This window comes from Podarcis tiliguerta (genome assembly GCF_965153285.1).
Source record: "Podarcis tiliguerta genome assembly, chromosome: 8".
Classification (NCBI taxonomy): Eukaryota; Metazoa; Chordata; class Lepidosauria; order Squamata; family Lacertidae; genus Podarcis; species Podarcis tiliguerta.
The window spans coordinates 19,941,085-19,968,121 of record NC_139541.1 but is presented as its reverse complement, the minus strand read 5'-3'; the positions used below and the strand labels follow the sequence as shown (position 1 = coordinate 19,968,121).

The 27,037-nt window shown below is 43.7% G+C and overlaps 1 protein-coding gene and 1 long non-coding RNA gene across 10 annotated transcripts in view; one reads left to right on the top strand and one right to left on the bottom strand.

The window, feature by feature from the left end:
* Positions 1-27,037, top strand: part of MORN1 (MORN repeat containing 1) — a 121,510-nt gene that overhangs the window by 65,799 nt on the left and 28,674 nt on the right. The window contains exon 13 of one of the 8 annotated variants that reach the window (XM_083453998.1): positions 743-1,031. The exons of the other annotated variants lie outside the window; for them this stretch is intronic. Within the exon in view, the coding sequence (XP_083310124.1) occupies positions 743-911 (169 nt within the window). The 3' untranslated portion in view covers positions 912-1,031. Of the gene's footprint in view, positions 1-742; positions 1,032-27,037 lie in introns of those variants that run through there. 8 annotated transcript variants of the gene reach the window in all.
* Positions 813-10,991, bottom strand: LOC310683970. Of its 2 annotated transcripts, none has more exons than XR_014514604.1 (4): positions 10,532-10,991; positions 5,871-6,015; positions 5,666-5,706; positions 813-918 (listed from the first exon to the last, which is right to left on the bottom strand). It is a non-coding gene; the product is annotated as an uncharacterized lncRNA (long non-coding RNA). The 2 variants fall into 2 exon arrangements; XR_014514605.1 differs by lacking the exon at positions 10,532-10,991 and adding an exon at positions 8,402-9,010.

Here is a 27,037-nt window from a genome sequence, read left to right as displayed (position 1 = left end):
AGTTCATTCAAGTTCTCAAGCATACTTTTGATTTTCACAGAGTTACTGTTGGGTGGTTTGGAGCACCCCAAAATCATGTGCCTGATAAATGAAGATTCTGTGTATGTGTGTGTGATAGAGAGAGAGAGAGAAGAATGACCTAAGACAACTTCACATATTGCAGTATAACATACACTATCATATTTGAAGCTATTTCTCTTTCCTCTTTTTTTGCATCAATTTCTTATCTGAGGAACAGGCAACACATTGCCCTCCAGATATCGCTGAACTACAGGTCCCATCATCCTTCACCATTGGCCATGCTGGCTGTGGTTGATGGGAGTTGAAGTCCAACCATATCTGGAGGGCACCACATTGATTAGTGCTTCCTTAGCCATACATTAAGTTCTGTAGGGGAGCCCTACTAATAGTTCCATCCTTTACCTGAGTCACAATAGGGTCTTCTCAGTCATGGCTCCTTGATTTGTGGGATTCCCTCCTGCTGGAAATGCTCTCACTCGCCTCATTGACGTAATGTTCTGTTCAACTTATGAGGGTTGACGAGTTGATTGTGGTGTTTCTTACGTATTGTGGTGGTGCTGATTTTCCCTATGACATGCTTTCAGTTTGCGGTTTTATTGCTGATGTTTTATTTTTATTATTTTATTGTCAATTGTTCACTGCTCCAAGAACTTTTGTGGAAGGGCGGTCTGCAAATACAGTAAATAATAATTTCTCTTTCTCATATCTTCTTGCTTTCCAGCTCCTGCTTTCTCTTTTCTTTGATTGCAGGTTTGGTTGGGACTTTCTGTTTCTTTTTGTGTCTCTCAAAACAGAAGCAACTACAGCAACATGAAAATGGATTGTTTAAAGCATCTTTATTGTCCTCTTCCTCTGTGCACTTCAGGATGTGGTCTCCCTTTTATCCTTAAAATAACCCTGCAAAATAGTTAGGCAGAGAGTGAGAGAGCGCACCAAAGCATCACCTACTAAGCTTTGTGGCTTGAACCCAGGAATCTGCACTCTAAATCTAACCACTGGACCACACTCAACCCTTTGTTTTACTACTTCTTTCTGATATGGCTGCAGTAGCATTCCCTTCCGTTTTGGCTGCAGAAAATATGGTATATCAGTGCCGTTAATTACTGTCAGAAGCACAGGCAACTTCCTAAGATTATGAGGCACGTATTGCTGATAAGAACAGTTCAACAGTGGCACCAATTACTTTGCTGGGGGCTGAGGTCTTCAAGCAAAGTATGGACTGCTATCTCTTCAGGTGCTCTAGCTCTGAATTTCCTGCATCAAGCGAAGAGCCAGACTTTATTAGTCTTCTTCAACTTGGTGCCCTATAGATATTTTGAACTAGAATGACCATCATCCTTGACCATTGGCCATGCTGGCTGGGATTGATGAGAGTTTGGGTCCAAAATATGGAGGAGGGTTGGGGAATGTTTGACTAGATGTCCTAAAAGGTTCCCCCCAACTCTTTGGTTACCACCTAGTCCAGCATTCCCCAAACCCATATCCTCCATGACTCTCTGCAAGGGCCTAATGAGCTGCTTGCCATGTATGTTTGTGAAAATTTTCTATCTTTTTACTACCTGGCCATCTCTCTGCAACAGTCCTCTCTGCAACAGCCACCCAATTTAAGATCCTTTGTTTGCATGTTAAATAGAAAGCTCAGCTTTCAGATACGAGGTGTAACCTCAAACTTCCCATAGTTTTTTTACACAGCCTTAGCCGCATTTGCTGAAATTTGCTGCACTGTGTGGCTGGAACATGGATCAAGTGTGTGGGAGGGGTTGAAAAATGTAGAGATGAAAAATGATCAAGCTTAAAGTGTGGCTTTTAACAAACAAGGGATACTTCAGATCACAGTGATGGGCAGTAGAGAAATTAATTCCTGGAGTGGGGACACACAAGCATCACATTTATGCCTACTGTGGTAAATACCTCTATGCACCTACTGAAATTACAAGAATCTTAAAGAAGTGATCATAGCTCAAGAACACCATCTCCCCCTCTCCGCCCCCCAAATACCCAAATATTAGCTTGCTTGTGGCTAAAAAGGAAGTCAGTTCCATGAAAGAAATGGAAACTAAGATTTAGCCGTTTGAATTACATCTTATAGAAGCCGGCCAGCAGCATTATTTCGGACATCCCAGAGGTTTCTAATTCCCACTAACAGAGAGGGTCCTCTGGAGTACTTGAGGACACACTGTGACCAGCTGGCTACACACTCTGTTGATAAAGTTTCTCAACTTTGGAGTAACCTTGACTCCACAGTTCTTGTAGTTTCAGATTTACCCAGTGCCAGAGTTGGTGGTGTGTTGTAGGATCAGTTTCAACTTTTGCAGTCAGCTGATGTGGACAAGGTGCTGCAGGTATGCAGTCTGGGGTTTCCCCCCAGATTTAGATTTGTCCTACTGAAGGCCCAGGTAGACACTCTGGCAAGAAACGCCTTTTAGCAACTGCACCTGCTACAACAGCTATGGCCGTTCCTGGGCGGGGAGAGCTTGACCACGGTAGTTCATGCATTGGTGCCTTAAATGTGCTTTACGTGAAGCTTCCTTTCCATTTGATCCAGAAGCTGCAGTTAGTGTATAATGCTGCAGCATAACTACTGACAGGAGTGAGAACTTGTCAGCATATAGCACCTCTACTCAGAGATCTGCACTGGTTGCTGATTTGTTACTGGGCCAAGTTTAAGTTGTTAATATTAGTATATAAAGGCATCAATTGCTTGGAGCCAGTTTACTCATGGGATTGCCTTTCTTCGTATGTGCCCACTCAACGGCTTTGATCTGTGGAACTTACACTGTTACAAGTGCCACACAATATTCATTATGCACTTGTAAGAAATGTATATTTTAGTGTGGCAGCCCCTATACTTCAGGAACTACCTGCATATTGACATCAGGCAAATGCCTCACTGTATTCTTTCTGGCAACTGTTTATAACATTTTTGTTTAGGCAAGCCTAGCCAGGCACATAGAAATTGATGTGTTTTCATATTTTTTAGTTTACAGCTGATTTTAATCGCTTTTTAAAAAATTACATGTTTTTAATTGATCATTTAAAAACTTATTGTCAGCCACTTATTGTTTCAATCAAGTGGTATATAATTTTTGTTACATAAATAAGATTTGCTAGCCACAACATTATCTGTCACAGTCAGGTTCTCATGTAGGGATGCTCTAGAAATTTGTTCTTTGCAAATTTTTATAATTGCCTTGAACTGATACACACATCCCAATCTAATCTCTGAATCAGAATGCAGTTCTCCAGATTTCACCTATGACTTTTGCAATGCTGTTCTCATATTTTTTAAAAAAAATTAACCCAAAATGCATATAAAAATGTGCACTTTAGGATAAATTATATTTGAAAATGCATTCTTTGAGAGTACATTTAAAAATGGGTACTTTGTAATAATAATAACCATATTTTGCGCAAAATATGGTCTGAAGCTCAACATCAAAAAAATGAAGATCATGGCCACTGGGCCCATCACCTCCTGGCAAATAAAAGGGGAAGAAATGGAGGCAGTGAGAGATTTTACTTTCTTGGGCTCCATGATCACTGCAGATGGTGACAGCAGCCACGAAATTAAAATAAGCCTGCTCCTTGGGAGAAAGGCGATGGCAAACCTAGACAACATCTTAAAAAGCAGAGACATCACCTTGCCAACAAAGGTCCGTATAGTAAAAGCCATGGTTTTCCCAGTAGTGATGTATGGAAGTGAGAGCTGGACCATAAAGAAGGCTGATTGGCGAAGAATTTATGCTTTTGAACTGTGGTGCTGGAGGAGACTCTTGAGAGTCCCATGGACTGCAAGAAGATCAAACGTATCCATTCTTAAGGAAATCAGCCCTGAGTGCTCACTGGAAGGACAGATCGTGAAGCTGAGGCTCCAATACTTTGGCCACCTCATGAGAAGAGAAGACTCCCTGGAAAAGACCCTGATGTTGGGAAAGATTGAGGGCCCAAGAAGAAGGGGACGACAGAGAACAAGATGGTTAGACAGCGTTCTCAAAGCTACAAACATGAGTCTGACCAAACTGCGGGAGGCAGTGGAAGATAGGAGTGCCTGGCGTGCTCTGGTCCATGGAGTCATGAAGAGTCGGACACTACTAAACGACTAAACAACAACAATAATAATAACAAATAAAGTTCAATAATACTTAAAATACCAACTTTTGTGTGGCACTCAGCAGGGAGGAGGATGGGGACAAAACTAGTATTAGAGACATCACCTTGCCAACAAAGGTCCGTATAGTTAAAGCTATGGTTTTCCCAGTAGTGATGTACGGAAGTGAGAGCTGGACCATAAAGAAGGCTGATCACCGAAGAATTGATGCTTTTCAGTTATGGTGCTGGAGGAGACTCTTGAGAGTCCCATGGACTGCAAGAAGATCAAACCTATCCATTCTTAAGGAAATGAGCCCTGAGTGCTCACTGGAAGGACAGATCCTGAAGCTGAGGCTCCAATACTTTGGCCACCTCATGAGAAGAGAAGACTCCCTGGAAAAGACCCTGATGTTGGGAAAGATGGAGGGCACAAGGAGAAGGGGACGACAGAGGACGAGATGGTTGGATAGTGTTCTTGAAGCTACCAGCATGAGTTTGACTAAACTGCGGGAGGCAGTGGAAGACAGGAGTGCCTGGCGTGCTCTGGTCCATGGGGTCATGAAGAGTCGGACATGACTAAACAACTAAACAACATTCTGCAATGCCAGTCTCAATGGGCATCAGCCCCCAGTGGACTACATCAGTTCTATAGCCACATCAAGTCCACCAGTCCTCTCTAAACAGCTTGCCAAGTCTTGTCAAGTTGTTGCTGAAGGGATCAACATATTTTTTCTAATATCCTCCTTCAGATCGCAAACAGGGACTCACATGACTGAATGCTCTGACATAAACAAGCAAAAAGCTTAGGCTTGAACCTTTCACCCTGATATACTTCATATCTAGGTGGAGGGAAGTTTTCTATGGAGAAGCATTCTATCGTGCATTGCATGGGGTTTGGACTAGATGATCCTTGTGGTCCCTTCCAGCTCTACAATTCTATGTGTTTCCCTGTATACAGTTTGGTAGACACTGGTACAGTAGGCGTTAACTTTGAGGCAGCTAGGCTGGAACTGACTCTAAACTTTCAAGTAGCACTGTTGTACACTGTTCCTAAGCCTTTGACAGGGTTAAGAACTTAGGAAGCTGCCTTACAATGAGTCTGGACAATGGTTCTTCTAGTTTTGTATATGTTAAAGGTAATGTAAGTTGAGTGGTGAACATGCGCAACAACCAGAAGAGGGAATTGGGCACAATTTCCAGCCAATATGCATACTCTCCAACAGGCCTTGGGGAATGTGCCCATCTCAATGGCACTTTGGAGGAATGTGCATGACTCCCTCTTCATGAACAGATTATCTGCATATTCTCCATGAAGCCTGGTAAATGTGCACAGGGAGCAGCTGCTATGCATATTAACTGTTCAACTTACATTGCGCCTAAGATATACAGTGACAAGCAGCAGCTCTGCAGGTTTTCAGATGGATGCCAGGATTGAACGTGGGACTTTGTTCATGCAAAAGTAGATCCTTTACGACTGATCTATGGTCCTTCCGAAAGGGTTAAAACTGTGCCATTTTCTTGTGCTGAACGAAATCCCCTCCCCCATACACCTTACCTCCAGAATAGACCCAAAATATGAAGAATCAGCTCACAGATCTACAGAAACATAAGCAAATATTAGGAGTAATTGCAGTTTTTTGATTCAGAGCAGGACAACAGCAGAACGATTAGTCATTACAGTTCACTTCACAAGAAGAATGAATGGCTGATGCAGCTACAATTATATTCCCTGCTCAGTGTGCGCACAAAAGGAAACTCACCAGGAAGATCTAATTAGTATCTCTTTAGCAGACACTACTTCTGTAGTAGCAGAAGTGAATGAAGAAGCCTCATTTTGGAGCAGGTGTCCAACTGGCTTTCCCTCTGTCTGTAAGGTGTACACAGGTACTTGGAGCTCTTGGTTTGCTTAATTAGGGAGACAAAGTAGTAATTTCCCTGATTTGTTTTACAGCAGTCTTACATCTGAAGGATCTCTGCTATTTATCACATCTAGCACTTTTTCTCTCTGTAAGGTTACCTGCATTCATCATCTCAACAGCCCCATTAAGAAGATAATCATCATTTCCATTTGAGGAAAGATGGGCCATTATGCTGCACAGCATCCATGGGCACCCACCTCAGTGAGAATTGCACTGTCGGTTTCTTTAGCTTTCAGACAGTTGGAGGAGTACTATAGGCTGCATTTTCACAGGCTGATGCTATGTATTGATTTCACTTGGAGCAGGGGATGGGGAACCTTCTACAGCTACTGGTGGGCAGGACCCTAATGGAAAAGTGGGTGGAGCAGTGAATGCAGATTTTACCATCATACAGAAGGCTAGTTTCTATACACAATCACACACCCCTTTCTATCCTCCACCCAGGCAAGCAAGAAGCAGTATCAGACTTCAAGGACACTTTCCAGCCAGACTAAAATAGGGAAGGTGCAAAGCAGAGTCAATGAGGGGTGTAGCCTGGGAACATTCTAAGGACCAGATAGAGAGGCCTGGAGGGCCGCATATGCTCCCCCCTCCAGACATTCCCTTCGGGGCACCCACTAGAACTCTAGGTTAACCCTATACTTACCAAATATGCTGACAGTTAAAATGAAAATAAAGAATATTCCTATTTTATATACAATCAGTCCAGGACAGTAAAATCCAATTCCTTTGTGACTGACATAGGGGTACCTCTTTGACGTACTGTACCCTGAGAATGTTTTGGACTGAACATGACTGAATGTCGTCTTGTAGTAGACCATACTATTCTGGATGTATGAGTGTATGATTTGTGGGATCCCAAAGCTTATTTTGGGGTGCATATTCCTAGGTCTTTATTTGCTATCATCAGATGTCTTCACACATTCCTGAATGTTGCGCACACACAAAAATGACTGGAGAAAAGAATTGCATACCTTGAAAGGTATGGTAATATGATATAGGGTATTCAGAAGCTTACTTTGGGGACATATAAACCTTAGTTCTTTAAAAATGTTTTGATTGAGCTGCATTTTGAACTTTTGTGCAAATAAGGAACTATTAATCAACTTCAGTATTGTGTGAAATTCACACTTCTAGACCCCCACAAAAGGAGCAGCAACATTTTATGTGTAGTACTCTCCTGAGTTCTTTACAGTATGGCTGTGGAATGTCTTCTAGAGAGGTGTTTGGAAACAGAAAAAGAAAAAAAAAAAAAAGGGGGGGGGGGAGACACCACCAGTATCCTAAGAAGCAGAGCTGCCAAAATACTTCAGTTTTGCATAAACTGTTGTCCTTCTTCCCAATATTATAAATGAACCATGAGGATTCAGGCAAAATGTAGGGCTGCAAATGTGCTTAGTTGAGATAATACTCAACAGACGGAGGAGGCACAGAGAAGGAACATAGTGGAGAGAGTGAAAGAATCCATCAGCCCTAGACAGTAATAGAGGGGAAGGAATCAGGTTGCAATGGAATGTGGTTGGGAAGATAAAAATCATTGGAAGAGCTGTCACCTACTTAAAAAACCTACATGTAGATTAGCTAGGCAATGCAATGTGGCAATGGAAGCATCTGTCACCATAGAAAATGGATCAGGAATACAAAATACTTTTTTAAAAAGCACACCCACATTTGGAGAGATAAATGAGGAGTCAATAAATAAATGAGATGGGGGAGAAATGTAAATAATAGCATAAGTGCTATCTAGAAATCAAAAGAAGGAATGTAGAATATCAGGAAGTTTAGACAGGCTCCAGCCAACCTTCTTTCTATCAATATTTCTTTTTCTTCCTTCTGACGTGCTTCAGGGCACATCAAGATTGCATAGGCTTGCGTGCTTCCAGTCTTCAGGTCAAAGAGCATTCTTAAGCACCCACCCTTACAGACTACCATTTAGAAACATCATTTTCTGTTGCTTGAAGTCCCTGATCATTCAGAGGTATGTCAGACTACCTTTGATTTCCCAAACCTGCCAACTCATCAGCATCTCATTTCTAACAATTGTAAAATGAAAAGTTAGGCTACTGTAGACTGCTGGCTTTGGGGCCATCTGCAGCCATAGCTGAATCCCGATCTGGAGGCTGTATTCCTTGGAAATAAAATTCCATTGATTAGACAGTGGGTGAAGATCAGGCTCCACACCTGGCCAACCCAGAGGCTTCATTTGTGCCTGCCAGTCATAGCAGCTGATGTTGCGTAAGAACATAAGAAGAACTATGCTGGATCAGGCCAAAGGACCATCTAGTTCAGCATCCTAATCTCTCAGTGGCCAACCAGGAGCCCCAATGGGAATACCAACAAGCCAGACATGAATGCAACAGCACGCTTCTTACTTATGATTCTCTATCCAGCGGTATTCAGAGGCCTCCAACAATGCAGGGAGAACATAGCCATTGTGGCCAGCAGCCATTAATGGCCTCACCTTCCATGAATTTGCCCAGTCCTCTTAAAGCTGTCCAAGTTGGTGGCCATCACTACCTCCCATGGAAGCAAACTCCACTGCTTAACCATGTGCTTTGTGAAGAAGTAATTCAGTGTGTCCTGAATCTTCCCACATTCATTGTTGTTGGATGCTCCTGGGTTTTTTGTATTATGAGAGGGAGAAAAGCATTTCCCTGTCCACTTTCTCCACACCATGTATGATGTTTTACATTTCTATCATGTCCCCTCTTACTTGCCTTTTCTCTAAACTAAAAAAGAAGAAGCCCCCAATGAGTATATCTTCATCTAAAAGGCTGTGGGCCTAGGAGGCTAGGGGACTGGGAGTTGCTATCCCTCTCCATTACATTTGTGTCTGAAAGACTACACCCTCGGTATGTTCATTTGGTTCTCATTACTTTCCAGCTAAGGATGGAGTAAGCAGCCTACTCCTGTCACATTTCAGTTTTTCTAGAGTTCAGTCACAGGTCTGCCTTGTTCCATTTTCTGTAGACTTTTTTTGTTTGTTTGTAAGAAAGCACAAAAAATGTGTTTAGATTTTACACATTTTGTACCTTCTCCATAAAATACACATTTGGGGGGGGGGGTGTTCAACTAAGTTCTACTCAGAGTAGACCTATTGAAATAATAGACTTAATCTAGTCATGTCCATTAATATTAATGGGTCTACTTTGAGTAGGATTAACATTGAATACAGCCCTTTGGATGTATTTTTTATGAGGAAGGTTTTTTAAATAATAGTTATTATTTATGTAATAAAGTGCAAGGTTTCCAAGAAGAACAAAGAGAACCAAACCAGAGACAATTACAACTTAATTCATATAAACATTTAGTATGTGTACAATTACTACTCCCAGCTCAATATATATATTGAGATATATATAAAAATGTATATTTATACATTTTTCATCAAAACTTTGTGAGCCCTTAACATATATTGAGAAATAATCCTTTTTTTTTCCTACAGTGTTCTATAAAAACACACCATCTTGACCAAAAACTGTCCTGCCTTTGACTTTGTTCTCTAGATGTAGCAAAGTATGTTGACTTTGCCATCAAAGAGTAATCTAATATTTTGTCATTTTGCCATACTTTGAAGGGTGTTGTTACCACCTATTAAAGTCCAACTTTTTTTTTTTATTTGCCATAAACAGCATCCAAAACTCCAGTGAAGTTGGGGTTTGCCTTCCAATCCACAAGGAAGTTATTCTGACTGGTTCAGTCCCACGTGAAAAGCAAACTAAACCCATTCTTCTTCCAGCCCTAATTCCAGCCCTGCGCCTCAAAAGTGAAGGGAGAGCAGCTTGCTCACAAGAGGAGAGAATGAGGGCTGCCATTTCTCTCCAGGGTACCTGCTCTGGCTCTGTGAAGGCAAAAACACAGGCAAGACCAACATCACAGGGCTGGGGGGGGGGGGAAGGCGGGAAAACTGAGACCTCATGGAACCATTTTAGGGTTTGACTAACAATTTCTTCGCTGCTCTCTTGGTATCCATGGATTCTAGTTGCTGCAGGGTCATTGTTGCTGTTAATTAGGTAATTAATTACCTAATTTACATACCACTTATTTGCCAGTTGGTGGCTGCTGGAAAAGCAATGGACTGGTGGCTGTGAAACTGTGGACGAAGAAGGCCGCAGCCCCTCATGGCATTCAAAATGGCGTCTGCTTGTGGTGAAGGGTTGCAGAGTGCCATGAACTGTGGCCTAACCATGCCAAGGATGGGCTTCTGCAGCTGAGAAGCTGCTATATCCCTCTCTGGGGGCAAGGAAAAGGAGGTGAGGAGAAATGTGGAGCTGTCTGATCTCCCACTCCTAGCATGAGGTGAGGAGAAATGTGGAGCTGTCTGATCTCCCACTCCTAGCATGGGAAAGGGGGAAAGCTATGCACAGGATACTGCGCCAGAAGAGAGGAAAGACTTGACACCTCAGGGATGCTGTTTTTGCTTGGGATTCAGCTCACCGCCAAAGCATGGCCCCAAGTCCCTGACTAAAATGGTGCCCCTCTCTCCACAAACAAACAATCACCTGAAGCAAAATTTGAATTGTTTCGCAGTAGCTCCGGATGTCAGAACCCAGCCGACTGTTAAATCATTGGGGGCTGGTCTGGGAGCCGAGGGGAAATGTCACCACTAGGTGTTGTTCTTGCCTATCAAACCAATTTACCAGAGGTAAAGACTGCCATAGGAACGTGGGAAGCTGCCTGATACTGAATCAGTCCATCTTGCTCAGTCCTGCCTACACTGGCTGGCAGCATCTCTCCAGGATTTCAGACAGGGAATCTTTCCTAGCCCTGCCTGGAAGTGCCAGGAACTGAACCCAGCATCTCCTGCAAACAAAGTACTTGTTCTGCCACAGAGCATGTGTGAGAACATCCCACTCCAGAACTCCTAAGAAGCAAAATTTATGGGAAGTTCACATTTTCCTGTTCCCTTGTGTGTCTGAAGATGGCACTGTGACCTTTGCACACACTGGGTTCAAGCCTGAGAGTAGCTGTGGGGAACCTTTTTGGCCCTCTAAATGTTGCTGAACTACAGCTCCCATCAGCTCCAGCAAGCATGGCCAATTTATATTATTATTTATTAAATTTGTATGCCGCCCTTCATCCAAAGATAAGTGGGCAGATTACAACATAAAAAAACCCAACTATCTATCTATCTATCTAACTAAACATAACAGCAAAGTGATGACAGTCATTCTGTGTTGTTTGTTTCCAGCACTCGGTATTCTGACATTTCCACTGAGCTATCGCAGTTGATAGATCTGTATCCCACAATATTTGCCAATTCCCCAGCTCAGCCTTCTAAGTGCCCATCGTAAGTGTGGAGTTGACGCCAGAGTCTAAATTTGATTGTGAGTTTAATTCATTTTGAACTGGCAGCTTGAATGAGAAACCTCTATAATCAATGCTAGTTCAATGTCTGGACCAAAGTTTAAGGCACGGAGGTCGCCTTGTGCACTTGTAGCTGTCTCTTGCATTGATCTTCTTCCTTTATAACCTACAGTAAGCATGCCGTTTGGCTCATTTATTAACCTCACCTACATATCAATCTTCGCCTGCGATGGCAGTTCTTCCGTTATCATCTGGTAGATTTCAGACAATGGAAGTGATTGAAACAGGAACTCCCACATTCCTAGGAAGATTAAGAGTGACACATCACCCTGTAATTTTGGGAGTTGTGCAATGGTTGTTCATTTGCATCAGAAGGGTAGGTGTGGATTGTGTTGCATTGTTCCATGTTATATATATATATTTAAAAAGAGAAGAAAAATAACTTCTGAAATATCTTCTTTGACTCATAGATATTACATATTCCTAATAAGTTATGGTGGCATAATTTTAGAAGCAATAAGTTCTTTTCCCCAAACTAAAATGGAATGTCATTGCTATCTGCAAGGTTAACGTTATGATGCCTTGTTGACTGTAGCTGCTGTACAGGAAGGGCCATAGAGCATCTGCTTTGCATTCAGAAAGTGCCAGGTTCAATTCTTGACATCTCCAGATAGAACTGAGAGAATCCACTCCTTGAAACTGGAGAGTTGCTGCCAGTCAGTGTCAGCAATATTGGGCTAGGTGGATGCAGATTAAGGCAGCTTCCTATGTTCTGAAAAGTTACTAGCCCCTGTCTTAATCTATTTTGGCCTTGTATTAGCAAAACTGATTTTCTTTTTAAAGTCCGTGGCTGTTGTCCAGAAGCTCACATGAATGTGTTTTATTCTCCCTTTTAGTCTCTTTTTTTCCAGCCTCCTAGTGAAATCCCTTACCATACATATTGACATAAGCCACTCTATATACCAGGGGTAGCCAACATGGTACATTCCAGATGTTGTGAACTACAATTCCCATCATCTCTGACCCTAGGCCACGCTAGCTGGGGCTAATGGCAGTTGGAGTTCAGCAACATCAGGAGAGTCCACATTGTCCTATAAGATGGTATTATGGTATGAATCCACATTTCAGGATTTTCCGTGCTTTTCAGATCTGAGCTTCCAATTAAAATATTGTAAAGTAAGTTCAACACGTCCACAAACCATAACTCTGTATCTACAGTCAGAATCAATAAGAGTGTTGGCAGCTGGCTTTCTGTCAGGGTAGGCAATCATGACCCCAAGCCTCTTAGGGTTTTCCATGTTCAGGAAATCAAATGTACAGAGAGCGAGACAAGCAGAGAGCCTGCAAGCATAGCTGCATGCTCTAGCAGGAACGAGGTTTTATTGACAGAGTGACATTCCCAGTGAATTGAGATGTAAAATGCAGTTCCAAATGGACCATATTTATATCCTGGCACAAAGCCATTGCTCGATTGGTGTTACAATTTTGTTCTATGCAGCATGAGATATGGCCTCATAGAAGTCTGTTTCTGGTTGAACAGATGCACATGCCTTCTCCTTAAGACAGCCTTCTGAGCCTGATGCCCTCCAGATGTTGCTGGAATCCAGGTCTCATCAGACCCCAGACAGCAGGGCCAGTGGTCAGGGATGACAGGAATTGTAGTTCTGGTGGGCACCAGGTTGAGGATGATAACAGTATTTCCTGCAGGGAATAACCCACCCATGGGCCCCATGCTGCAAGGAATCATGGTTAAATAAAGGTGGGTTGTAGTTGTTTGCACGTTCAGTGTGACATTACATTACCTGGAAAGTTCCATTTCTGAAAAGCACTCAACTGTTTTGGTAACAGGCCAATGAGGTCCATTTTGGTGATGCTTATGCCAAACCTCTTACAATTATACAATTTTAAACTTTTTGAGTCCACGGCTCAAAATGCGCATGGGACATGACTTAGCTGATGATCTAGATAAGCCCTGCGATGTCCCAGTGGGATATATGGAAGAAAGCAGCCTCTTAAGAATGCAGAGGCCAATCCATGTAGTCATGACTAAGTTTCTTTTGGCATGGCAACGGCATTTTCCTAGGCTGCACACACCATTTGAAAAGCATGCATGTTTAAGACACGAGTCACAGCCGAATGGAAAATTGGCACGTGCAGTCCCCAAGACATACCTTTTTTTTGCCCCCTCCTTTGAAATATATTTTAGAAAAGAAAAAAGATTGCCATCCTTATTTTCATATATTGTTTTAAGTAAATTGAACTCAGCTGTGGCAGCTGAGGGCATTTGTTGTTTTTCCATAGCAAAGATTGCTAAGCATCAGAGCAAAATGTGGAGCCAATAAAAGAAAAAGTCATCTCAGTGAGTTTCATGCTGCCATCTTACTTTACTTTTAAAAATGTGATCGCCCCCTGCCCCACTCTTTCACACACACATAGAGCTAAGCCATCTGATTCAGGCGGAGAAATGCTTTGTGCCTATGGAATTTCTGTAATGTGGTCAAAAACATAGCAAGTTCCCAAATTATTTTATTCTGGCAGCTGCTGCCTCTGATGAAAGTTGATTTAGTGAGCATAGGGTGGGAAGGGGAAAGCCTTGCAGGGCCGGTGTGGTGTAGTGCAGACTTTTCCAACCTTGGATCCTATGGCTTTTTTGGACTGCAACTCTCATCAGCCCCAGCCAGCACACTCTGAAACAACCCCAGGGCCCTAGATTGGGAAAGGCTGGTGTTGCAGATAAGTTGTCAGGCAAAAACAGTGAGGCCTGTGCTCCTCTATTCACCACTCAGTCACAAAGCTGTGTTATGTTGGGCCAGTTGCTGTCTCTTAGCCTAACCTACCTCACTGGGTTGTTGTGAGGATAAAATGCAATAATCTCTTTTGCCTTGAGCTTCTTGAAGGAAGGGGAGGATACAGTTGTGATAAATATCTCTCTGAGTTTTGGAAATGGAAGTGGGATGAAAGGAGGCAGGTGTTGGAGTCTTGGGCTTGAACAGCTGCAGCTTAGCATAGCTGAGACTATGTGTGCTTGGGCTTCAGCACTGCCCGACTTCCAGCACAGAAGGGAAAGGCTGTAGCTCATTGGCAGAGCATCCATTTTGCGTACAAGTTCCCATGTTCACTCTCCGGCATCTCCAGGTAGGCATGGGAGATGCTCTTTGCCTGAAGCCCTGGAGAGTTGCTGCCAGTCAGCGTGGACAAAAGTGTGATAAAAGGACCAATGTTCTGACTCCATACAAGGCAGCTTCCCGTGTTCTTAAGGATTGCATAATCGGTATCTGTGTGGACCCGCACCACAAGTTAGCATTTTGCAGCACTTGCTGAGGCCCACATCACAGCAGGGCCCCCAATGTTGACCTCAGAGCATCCCTGATCCTGCCTCTGCTTGCCTGGAGACCCACTGCCAGTCAGTGTAGGCAACGCTGAGCTAGATGGATCAATAGCCTGACTTCATATTAGGCAGGTTCCTGTGTTCCTTGGTCTGGCCCCAGCCCCAAGGATTTCGGGTACAGCTGTCCACAATCCCAGCCCAGCTCTTAACAGCGACAGAGGAAATATTGTCTCTTCAACATGCTTATTCTCAGCAGCCTTTAATTACCTGTTTTGTCTTGGGGAAAATGCTGCCACTTGCAGAACCCAGTCGAGCACCAAAGCCTAATCCAATCAGCTTGATGATGTATGCAAAAAAGAAAAAAAAATCCCTGGAAAATGACCTTGTGCATAATTACTCATTTGACGACTGTTAGCGAATGACACAAACGGAATCCGACACACATTGTAAGGCATTAATGAGTGCTTTCCTCCTCTTTCTCCCCCTCTCCCATGCTCTTCTTGCACGGAAAAAAAATGTTTTAATTAAGACTTCCTTGATTAGTCATTTAATCAGTCATTAGGCCAATACAGATGGAGTCAATTATTTTTTTAACACTTGAATAGATACTTGATGCTACTGCAAAACGATGCACACATTTATTTATTTTATTTTATGTTGGATCCTCAGCAATTGTGTTGCAGGAGATGGGACAGTAACAATATCTGTTCTGGAAAGCTGAGCTCCAATCTACTGTTGTTATCAGTGATGTGGCCGCAAGTCACCCAAACACGGCTTCACTTCCAAACCCAGGAGTGTTGTTGTTGTTGTCAGTAGTAGTAGTAGTAGTAGTAGAAGTAGTAGAATAAGGGCTGGAGTCAGGCATAGGTCAGCAACAAAAACAATAAATCACTAGAGGCCAGTGCAGTTAAATCTTTATTCATGGAAACACACCACAGCTCAGGCCTAGTGGTCTCAGCAACTCTTTCTAGGAGTTGCCCCACTGATGCAGTTGCGGGGAGAGCATTCTACAAACAGGGAACTGCCACTGTGAAGGCCCTGTCATGGGTCAACACCAACCAGGCAGACCACAGTGGTGGCACCACCAAGGCTCACCTGCTGATAGTAAGGTCCAATAAAGGGCTCTTTTCAATACCTGGGTCCCAAGCCATTTAGGTATGTTAATACTTATACATTGAATTAGGCCTGGTAGCTCACTGGCAGCAGCGTAGCACTTTCAGGACCAATGACTCACAGTCCTATCAAGCTACCCAGCTAACAAGCCTAGCGGCCACTTTAGATACACCAGGTTCAGACGCCCGGCCATCTCCAAGGGCAGCTCCACATACAGTGCATTACAGTAGTCCAGAAAAATGACTCGTTTCCAATCATCTTCTATCATAGAATATTTGGATTGGAAATAACCTTAGAGATAATCTAGCCCAATCAGTTACTCAGCATGGGATGCAAATACAGCATCCCTGATTGATGGCCATCCAGCTGCTGCTTAAATACCTCCAGCGAGGAGAGCTCACCCCTCCTCAAGGCAATCTGTTCCACTGTCATGCAACTCTAGCTGAAATATGCTTCCCTGCAGTTTCCATCCATTTTTTCCACCTAGTTCTGCCCTCTGGAGCAACAAACAACAAGTCTTCCCCATCCTTCTGCATGGCAACCCTTCAGATACTGTTAATCTGCAAGATATAGAGACCAAGAGGACCACTCTACTTAAACATTGGCTCACTTCAGCCGTAGTATTTTGTTCAGAACTGTGGAGTGTCTTCTGGCATATGTAAAGACTAACAGGTTCATGGCTGATGCTATCATGAGTCTTTCTGAGGCAGTCATCTCAAGCGGCACTCTGGGAGGAGTAGCAGATTTGGATCTGGGTTCCCCACCTGCCTCGCTGCCTCCTCCCTGCTTACTTGCAGTGGTGACACTCCCTCTGCGGGCAGGGAGCAGTTTCTTCATCCTTTTCTATCCTCCATTCAGCAAGTACTCACCTTATCCCCAAGGCCCTTGGAGTCCCTTCCAACCCTACAGTTCTATGATTCTATGATTATATGCCTCTTCCATTCTGCCAGCCTCTCCCTCTCTCCTTGCACTATGGCTTACTAGCTGGAGACTGAAGCTGCTCACTTACAAAGCCAAGAGCAGCATGGGATTTGAGCAGGACTCTGTGAGCTAGTGGTTTGATGGAGGTACAGAAAGGAAGGGAAAGGAAGGTACCATGAAATGAGGAAGAGAAATGCTGTTGTGTGCAGTGTGCAAGGTTTCTGCTTCTAATCTATCTTAACAGGGTGCCAGAAGAGCAAAGTGTAAAGTACTTTGTACACACAGGAAAAAAAGCTACCAAGAGAAATGTTAGTGGACAGTACCAGATGCCACAGAGGAAGTGTACAAAAAAGTAGCCAATAATTCATCTCCCCATTTGCTCACCCATGAGCGGCACTTGTTGTTTGCAGATGCCCATCTGCTGTGTTCTTGTTTCTGAACAAAAATACAAAAAAAGTTGCATTTTTAGTTGTCTGTTGATTCTGGATTCTTATCCCTCCCCTCTCTTTTCCATCTTTCTGGGCATATGTGGCATTTTAAAAAGAATTCAGAAACAAAATTTTTAGATCGATCCCCACATCTTTTTCATACACACATCTCCTCACCAGTGGTTTCTCCAGCAGTTTTAAATTATTTTAAATGAAGATTCTGTTGCCTGAATCTGGTCCTTCTGCATACAAAGCATTACCACACTGAACTATTTTACCTTATTTTGTTATTTAAGGTATTTTTATACTGCCCTTCCAACAAATATTCCCATAGTGGTTTATTTAATTCTACCCAGAGAACATTCTTCCCCAAATTTGTGCCCTCTAGATGTTTTGAACTACAGCTTCTACATACTCCAGCCAGTCTGACTGGTGGTCAGGATTGTTAGGACCAACGCACCTGAAAGGTGCCTGGGTGAGAAAGACCACCACAGATTATGTACCCTTCCACTTTTTCCTAGGTTATATACTGTAAGTGGATGTATGAGGTACAGGTGGTCTTGCATTCTGGCAGGGAGCTAGCCAAAATGGCCTTTTCGTCTCTTCCAAACACATGATTAAGGTACTGCAGGTATCCCTCCTAAACTTGTGCACAATCGACTTGTGTGTGATCTCGTATATTGTGCGGTGCCCGGAAATAAATAAATAATATAATTCATACCAGGAATGCAGGGAGAGAGCTGGAGAATCGTGGCTCACGAGGTGACCCTGCCCAGATCCTGAAGAGTGAGGGCGGAGAAGAGACTGGAGGCACAATGGGGTTTGTTTAGGCTGCTCAGCCTCTCTGCCTAACAGCTGATGTGTGCGGTAGTGCAGCAGGAACAGCCGCTTTTCTGCACATCTTCCAGCCTCCAGCCAGCCACAGAGCTTCAATTCCCGTTGTGGATATTTTTGGTATAATATTTTTGAGATGGATTGGAGAGAAAGTGGGAGAGAGGGCATTTAAAGGGTGTTTGGAGGGTGCTGCCAACTTACAGGATTTTCACTTATGTGCGCAGGGCACACATAAATGGGTATTTTCGACTAGGGCTACACACAGCACCCCTCCCCTCCTTCACTGGACCTTCATCCCCACCAAAAGGTGTAGGAATAATTTCTGTGACTTTCATGGGCTTCCTCTTTCAGGTGGGTGTGATATTTACAATTTGAGAAGGTGGCCGGATGGTCTTCCCATCTTTTTTTCTTACAACATTGAGCAAAATAATGCCACTATGTGATGGTCCCCTGGAGGAACCTATCTTTTTTCTCTGTGCATTGCTGCTGGGAAGCACATTACACCATCCCATAATGACATTCCCAGGGTCAATGTGGCATTTGCCACAGTCATTCTTAAGAGATGCCTAACCCAACCAACAGTTGGCTTACCTTTGTTTAACCAAGTTAATGACTGCTGTGGACCTTGAAATGCTAAGTATTACTATCACCGTTTTTTCCATTAGATGAAAAGTAGCTTTGATTATTAGGAAACATTTATAAGATCAGCATTTTTATGCGCTGGGCTTAGAGCAGAGCTTTCCAAATTTTTCATGTTGGTGACACACTTTTAAACATGCATCATTTTGCGACACAGTAATTCAGTTTTACTAGCAAACTGGAGGTTAAACTAACCCTTTTCCAGCCCCGGTAGGAGCTTGGGGAGTGTTTGCACAACACACTTATGCGCTGCAGCCAACACACTAACATGTCATGACACACAGGTTGGAAAGTTCTGGTTTAGAGTGTTGGACTAAGACATGGGAGACTAGGGTTCAAATCACTGCTTATCCATTAAGTTCACTTGGTGGACTTTGGGCCAGACACAGTCTCTCAGCCTTGTCTACTTGCTGTGTATGCCACCTTGAACTGCTTGCAGGAAAGGTGCAATATAAATGTCATAAATACATAAATGAACATTCTCAAGTCTTGGATCTCCATAAATTCAAAAAGCCTGATGGAAAGAGAATTCAAGACTGGTCTTCATTCAGACAGGGCTTCCTTGGGCTAGGAGTGAGCAGAGAGCTGTTTTGTGGCTGGATGTTGAAAAAGAAAAGCATCTAAGTGTGCAGTGCTACACATGTCTTCTCAAAAGTAATTGCGTATAGAAATCAACCTAACAATGATGTCCTACGTGTGTTTTCTCTGAAGTAAGGCACATTAAATTCATGGTGGCTTACTCCCAGTATAGGATTTCAGCCTAAAGTTTGCAAACACACCCACACATAACCCCTGCAAATACTCATCCAAAATAATCTGCCTTTAGCAATGGAAGCTTAATGGAAGCAACTTCTGCTTTGTTGCAGTGACTTTGCCCACTCTGAAGAAGTACTTTAAGGAGCTGTCCAACTTTTAAGATTTCCCTGGCCTACCACGACATCCAAGACCCTGCCATGTCATAATTTCCCCCCCCCCTTGGGCGTGTCATTTTCATAGGAGTTTGAAGGAAGGAGGAATAGTAGAATGTGTGTGCGTGTATCTCCTGCCTTTATATACTTTTCTTAAGAAAAAAAGGTTTTAAGATTTGAAAAATGAGCCCTGTCTTGTCTGAGCAAGGAATAATAAATAAAAGCAGGTGTGAAGGGTTGGAATCGAAAACAGATGGATATGAAGGATGTGATCCGACTTCCCTACGGCTTCAGTCTTTAATCCCTGTGGCTTAGTGTGAATACTTCCCCCCTGATGCAATGCAGAAATAATAAATGGAGCAGAGCATATGGAGTGTGGGGGGGTCTCTTAATGGCTAAACAAGGGGGCAGGGATTGGGAGGGGTGGTGAACGAAGTTAACCCTTTCAGAGGCAGCTGCTCTGATTCCCTCCTCTATGCAGCCCCCTTCCTGGTGTGCCCCTGGCCATAATTATATAACACAAAAGCTGTAGAGTGAGAAAAGAGGAAGAACCTTCATGAGGAAAACAGGCCTTGGAAACAACAGAAGCACTGTAATACTTCACTTCCTTATTGTTTATATTTCATGGACTGAACACTAGTGCACAAGCATGAAGGTTCTCCTACCTTGATCTTGAGAGCCAGTGTGGTGTAGTTGTTAGACTAGAATCAGTGAGACCCAGGTTCAAATCCCCTACTCAGTCACGAAGCTCAGTGGGAGACTTTAAGCTAGTCACCGTCTTTCAGACTAACCTTCTTTATAGCACTGTCAGGAGGATAAATTGTATTGGTCTCTACAGCCACAGCAGGTGCTGTGGTTTGACTTCATCGCTGAAGGTACACTCTTCCATTATGTCCTTTATGTCCCAAGAAAGACAGATGCCACCCAGCCTTGCATCTTCCTTTTGAAGGGAAGTGGCTGGAGTCCTGGGATAGGGCAGAGAAACAGGCACTTCTGAGAATGTGGTGGGCCTGTGAAGTTTGCTTTTCCTGTCTTCTCCATGTCCATAGAGACTGAGATAGAGTAGGCACCAGCTCAGCATCTGACTTATTCTCAATAGCCTCCCCCAAAAGAGAAAATTCTTTACTGTCAGGAGTAGGTGCCAGAAGCAGCTCCAGAGTAAGAGGTGTCTGACTAGAGGGATCCACAGGGGCAGAACATCTGTCAACCCATTTGATTCCTCCCCTGGATTTCCTTACTCTATAGATCACCAGCCCTTGCCTCATGGATTAAATGAGGAGGGGGAGAACATACACACCACTGTGAACTCCTTGGAGAAAAAGGTGGGATATAAATGCAATAAAATAAAAAGAAAGAAAGAAAATAAAAAATTGAACCCACAACTTCCAACACATTTGGCATTCTCCTAATCACTACATTCTTGTCTAACACCCTTGGGTCCACAATGATTTCACTAATGGGAAAAGGAATATATATATGGTAAGGAGTTGGCCAAATGTATGAAATGAAAGCAGTTTCATTTCTTGAAAGCTCCCCCTCCCCCCAGCAGTTTGAGAGAGAGGTGTAATGTCATAAAGTCCTACATTAATCCAGAGTTTAAATATGATTTAGGCAACTAATATTCTTGCTTCCATCTTCCGTGCCTTGAAGGGACCACTCCTTTGCAAATGCAATCTATGCTAATGGATGGTTAAGCTCTTCTAGAGGAAAATTAATCTGGAGGAACTAAAAATGCAGCATTACACTGAAGAAGGCAGAATATATTCAGCAGCTAGGAATGTACCCAGCCCTAGTAGTAAACTAAGTTGATTTCTGGGTGGCTTAGCTATAAGGAGGTACAAAAGTCAGTGGCGGCTGGTAGGGTGGAAGTCAGTGATACCAACAGTATGCCAGTGATAGCTCAAGGATGGTCTAGGGCAGACTGATGTTGGTGGGGCAAAGTTCACTGAATTATAATGCTGGAAGGAACAACCAAGAGCACTGATAGTCAACTCAGTATTTTGTGGTAGACTTCACTAAATCTAAGCCATATTGAATGGATATCTGTGCAACTTCCTCAGGAATAAAAGTCTCCAATTACTTACTTACTTACTTACTTACTTACTTACTTACCTGCCTACCTACCTACCTACGTACTCGTATTTTTAGCCTTTTCAGGCATCAGGCAAGTACGGTAACTGCCCTTCAGAAACCTAAAAATCTTTTTGCATTGTCAGTGCCAGTTTTGGATAATCTGTTAGGGCACTCACAGCCATCATAGAGAGCTGAATGAGGGATCAACTCAAAGTACCAAACACATAGATTTGTGGAACAGTTGTAGTTTGGGCAATTTGCACCTCAAATCTGGCACCCTTAATAAATCCTAAGGTAAACACAGGCCTGCAGTCTAGGGAATACTCATAAATATTGAAGTGAGACTTCCCCAGCAGTTCCTAAACTAGGGATAGTGAATTTGTGGCCCTCAAGATGTAGCCAGCATGGTCTGTGGGTATGGATGATGGGTTGTTGTTGTTTAGTCGTTTAGTCGTGTCCGACTCTTCGTGACCCCATGGACCAGAGCACGCCAGGCACTCCTGTCTTCCACTGCCTCCTGGTCAAACTCATGCTGGTAGCTTCGAGAACACTGTCCAGCCATCTCGTCCTCTGTCGTTCCCTTCTCCTTGTGCCCTCAATATTTCCCAACATCAGGGTCTTTTTCCAGGGAGTCTTCTTTTCTCATGAGGTGGCCAAAGTATTGGAGCCTCAGCTTCACGATCTGTCCTTCCAGTGAGCACTCAGGGCCGATTTCCTTAAGAATGGATACGTTTGATCTTCTTGCAGTCCATGGGACTCTCAAAAGTCTCCTCCAGCACCATCATTCAAAAGCATCAATTCTTCGGCGATCAGCCTTCTTTATGGTCCAGCTCTCACTTGGGAGTTGTAGTCTAATAACACCCGGAGGACCATGACTTTCTCATATCTGTCTTAAAGTAGTATGAAATAGATATGAACATATTGGCTTGGTTCACACATCATGGAAAGCCAAACTATGTTAACCAGGACCATGCAAACTTCTGGAATCCTGAGAGGGGCTTGCAGCTGCTTTGCTGCTCACCTGTCTTTTTTTCTCCCTCACTGTGCTGAACTAAGCCAAGGTTTGACATAAGAAGTCCGGAGTTGAATAAGGGTTTGGGGGAAAATACATTTCGCCTTGGCTATTTGAAAATGCAGCAAATGTAAATACGTTGAGAACTTACAAATGAGTATTCACTTTCACTTACAAACTTCACTGACAAAGAATGGACTTGATGAGTCATTGCCTTATCCTGTAACAGCAGCAATAAATAAAAATATATACTTCCCTAAATTTTGTTCATCCTGTTGCCTTTTTCTGTTGTTTTCTCTTGTTTTCAATGACTTTTCTTGCGGAACTTAGTGACTCATGGAATTGCAGTTGTTTTGCATGCTGCTGTGGATTAAAGGTTTGAGAGTGTGAAGCAGAAAGTTGCTGCTTCAAATTTCACTGCTGCCATGAACCTAACTAGGCAGACTTAAGCAAGCCACCATTTTCTTAGCCTTAGCTTTCCTACCTGTAACATTGAGATGGTGATCTGTCTTACTATGCATTGTGCATCAAGGATGGAGAACCAGTGGCCCTCTAGACGTTGCTGGATTACAGTTCCCATCATTTCCGACCTTTGGCCATGCCAGCTGAGACTGATGGGAATTGGAGTCTAGGGCCACTGGTTCTCCATCCTATTCTCCATAAACATTGGCTACTCATGACTACTCTGGGGTATCTTGGCTCCTTTAACATGTGAATAGATAATATGAAGCTGCTTTTATATTTAGTCCATCTAGCACAGGATTGTCTGCTCTGCTAACAGAGCAGGAACTGTCTCCATTACTTCTTACCCAATCCATTGTAACTGGGAGATTCCATTTATGATGGACCTCAAAATGAACATAGATTATGTTTGAAATTAACTCTGTACCAAAGTTGAAGGATTCAATATAGACAGAATGAATGGCAAAACAAACAGACTTTTGGATCAACATGGAACAAGATATTTTTTCATTGGAAACTAGCACGCCTTTTCCAGGCAGTTCGTGACACTGGAGAGATTCCTCCCTGGAGAGGTTCCAGCTGGTTAGAAAAAGAGTTTTTTCACTACGGTGTGTGAGAGGCATGAGTAGGATTATCACTTTTGGATGTGTTGGTGTAATTGGTTCTATGTACATCAGCCTTCCCCATCCTGGTGCCCTCTAGATGTTGAGGACTACAGCGCCCATCAGCTCCAGACATGGTTGCTTAAGTTGTAGCCTAGAGCACAAACTGTATGTGTTTTCCCATGAGTGTAGAATCAGTCTTCTCCTATCTCTGTAAAATTATCCATCAGCAGGACTTCCAGCTGTTCTATCTGGTCCAGAGCTAGTGTAACATAGGTTTAAAGACTGGCCAGTCTCTGGTTAAAATCTCTTCTCTGTATGAATTCACCACATGGCCTTAGGCAACTTACTGTCTCTAGCTCTCTTTTAACCTCCCAAATCGTGGACAGTTCAACCATTTGCTGGAGCAAGTTGAGTAGGACCATCAAGGACTTTATTGAGACAATAATGAAATCCCATCCTGTTGTGTTCACAGTCACTAACACCTGCACAACTGTATGAATGAAGTCCCTCCACAATAACTTTGCCTCCCAAATTACTAATAATGTAGAACTAAGCCACAACTTGGAGGGGAGTAGGAGGCAGGAGATTTATGAAAAACTTCACATCCCATGAAACCCCACCTGCCTGGGCCAGCCTTGGATGTCTTTTTGTGGGTTGTCAAGACATTTTCATTCCACCAAGTTTTTATTTTACAGTGGTACCTCGGGTTAAGAACTTAATTCATTCTGGAGGTCCGTTCTTAACCTGAAACTGTTCTTAACCTGAGGTACCACTTTAGCTAATGGGGCCTCCCGCTGCTGCGCCACTGCCGCTGTGCAATTTCTGTTCTCATCTTGAAGCAAAGTTCTTAACCCAAGGCACTCTTTCTGGGTTAGCGGAGTCTGTAACCTGAAGCGTCTGTAACCTGAAGTGTCTGTAACCCAAGGTACCACTGTACTTACCAATCTTTTATTAATCCTGTTTCTGGATTTGTTTTATTTGTTTAATCTTGTTTTAATGCTCTGATTTTAATAGTGAAAATATAGTAATTGTTGTAAGCCACTTTTCAGGCGCGAGGGGGGAGGGGGTCCTTAGGGCCGAAAGGTGGTATATAGTTTGTGTGTATGTACATATATAGTGTTGGACTTGGGAGCAAGGAGACCAAGGTTTGCATCCAGTTAATCCTTCTCAGAGTGGACCCCACTGAAGTTAACAAGCAAGTCCATGACTAAATTAGGGTGATGGAGTTCTACGGGGTGGTGCCCCCACGATGCCCTGCTTGCCTGTCTCTGTTGCTGCTGCCGGGGTTCCGTAAGCAAAGCTTTGGCTGGGGGTGAAGGCAGTGATGGGACAGGCCACCCCTGCCAGCCACTATGTCTCCCATCAGCCAAACCTCATACAGCTGCTTTGAGGGGTTGTTGTTTTTTTGCTTTGCTTTGCTTTGTTTTTTAAACAAAACATCCCATCTAGTCCACCCTGAGTACTTTGGAGAAAAGGTAGGATACCAGTATGATAGACAGATATAAATAATATTGAAGAATGCAGGGCAGCTTGATTTTTAGCTCAGGGAATTCATGCATGCTATTGTTTTCACATTTTAATCCTTCCCTTCAAAATCTACTTATGCACATTACTTTTGAACTCTTTTCTTGTTCTCTATTTATTTGTTCAGCCCTCCAGAGGCTCTATAAAAAAAATAAAAAATTGTCAGATTCTTGTAAACTCTTTTATTTCTTCTAATGCTGGCAAACTATCAGGCTTCAGTTATTCTTAGTGCTAAATTATTTATCTTCTTTCCCCTCCAAGCTGTGATTTCTGAATCTTTTACTTGTCCTCTGGGAGATAAGCAAAGCCTATTTCTTGCCCCTTTACCTTCACCCCCTTTTTAAAAATCAAGCAGGAGTGTGTCTCTCTTTATGTAAGGAAAAGCAGAATAAATTATTCCTACTAAGTAGGCTACCAACGTTTATAGTACAGTTTTTTCAGATGTAAGCCCCATTGGGTTGAATGGGACTTACTCCCTGGTAAGTAATTGTAGGATTGCAGCCTAAGTCTGTTATTCTGTAAACACTAGCCTGGGAGTAAGCCCAATGGAGAAAATGGATCGAGAAAACTTTCTCCCTTTCTCATAGCCCTGGAAATCTGGGACATCCAATGAGGTTGAATTTCAGAAGATTTGGGACAGACAAAATATCTTCTTTACACTGCACATAGTTAAACCTGGGTGGCTTTAAAAGAGGAGTACACAAATTCTTGGAGGATAAGGTTATCAGACTGACTACAAACCCTAACAGCTATGTTCTACCTGTGCCATCGGAGGCAGTATGCTTCTGAACACCAGTTGCTAGCAACCACAAGATGAGAGAGTGCTGTTGCGCTCAGGTCCTGCTTGTGGGCTTCCCATAAAGGCATCTGACTGCAAATGTGAGAATGGGATGCTGGACTAGATGGCGTCCCTTTGGCTTGATCCAACAGGCTGTTTTTATGTTCTTGCATGTATACCAGTTAATCAGTCAGGTGAACCATTCTGTCTTTTCCATTCTTCCTTCACATTATGAGATTAATTACTTAAAACTCATAAAAGGGTTTGCAGGGCACTGCCAATCAGCTGATGGAAAACACCTGCAAACCCTTCTGCATAGCACTCTTCGATCTGTGCAATCCCAACAATCAGCTGATCATCAGGCTGACTGCCAGGCTGTCTCGTCCCTGACCCTGGCCTGTGTGCAAGCAGAGAGGAAGAATGTGTGGGTGCACTGGCAGAGGAAGAGGCGTGTGGGGGGAGTGCACCACCCCTGGCAGCTCAATCCCGGCGGGGTGCCATCTTGCCTGACCCCCCCCCCACGCCCACACTGGGTGCCACACCCCTACGGGCAGCACATCACGCCCCCAGGATGCACGCCATGCCCCTGTGGGCGGTGTGCCATGCCCCCCAGGACACGTGCCACCTCCCTACGGGCAGCGTGCCATGCTCCCAGGATGTGTGCCATCCCCGCTGCTGCCTGCTCTCCGCCCGCCCGGTGCTGGTGCATGAAGCTCTGCCACTGCGTGGGTGGGATGTCCGGTAGCCACCACCGGCTACAAGCCAGGGAAAGCCGGGCAGCCACTCACCTGCTACTGCTCATGATCCTACACCGCAGGTTCTGTTGCTGGACAGGCCTCAAATGGCAGCTGCCGAGCTGTATGGCAACAGAGTCCTAGCTAGCGCTATTACTTGAAATGCTGGGACTGGACAGGTGGGATTGTGAGGGAGGCATAAGCGCTTCATGCTTTCGCTGTTCCCCGCCTGCTCCCCACTGACCTGCGCTCCAGACACATGCAGCGGACCTGGGGACCCGCAGACAAGCAGAGGCCTCTGCATACTTGGAGATGGAAGCATGATGGGCGGCATATATTGCG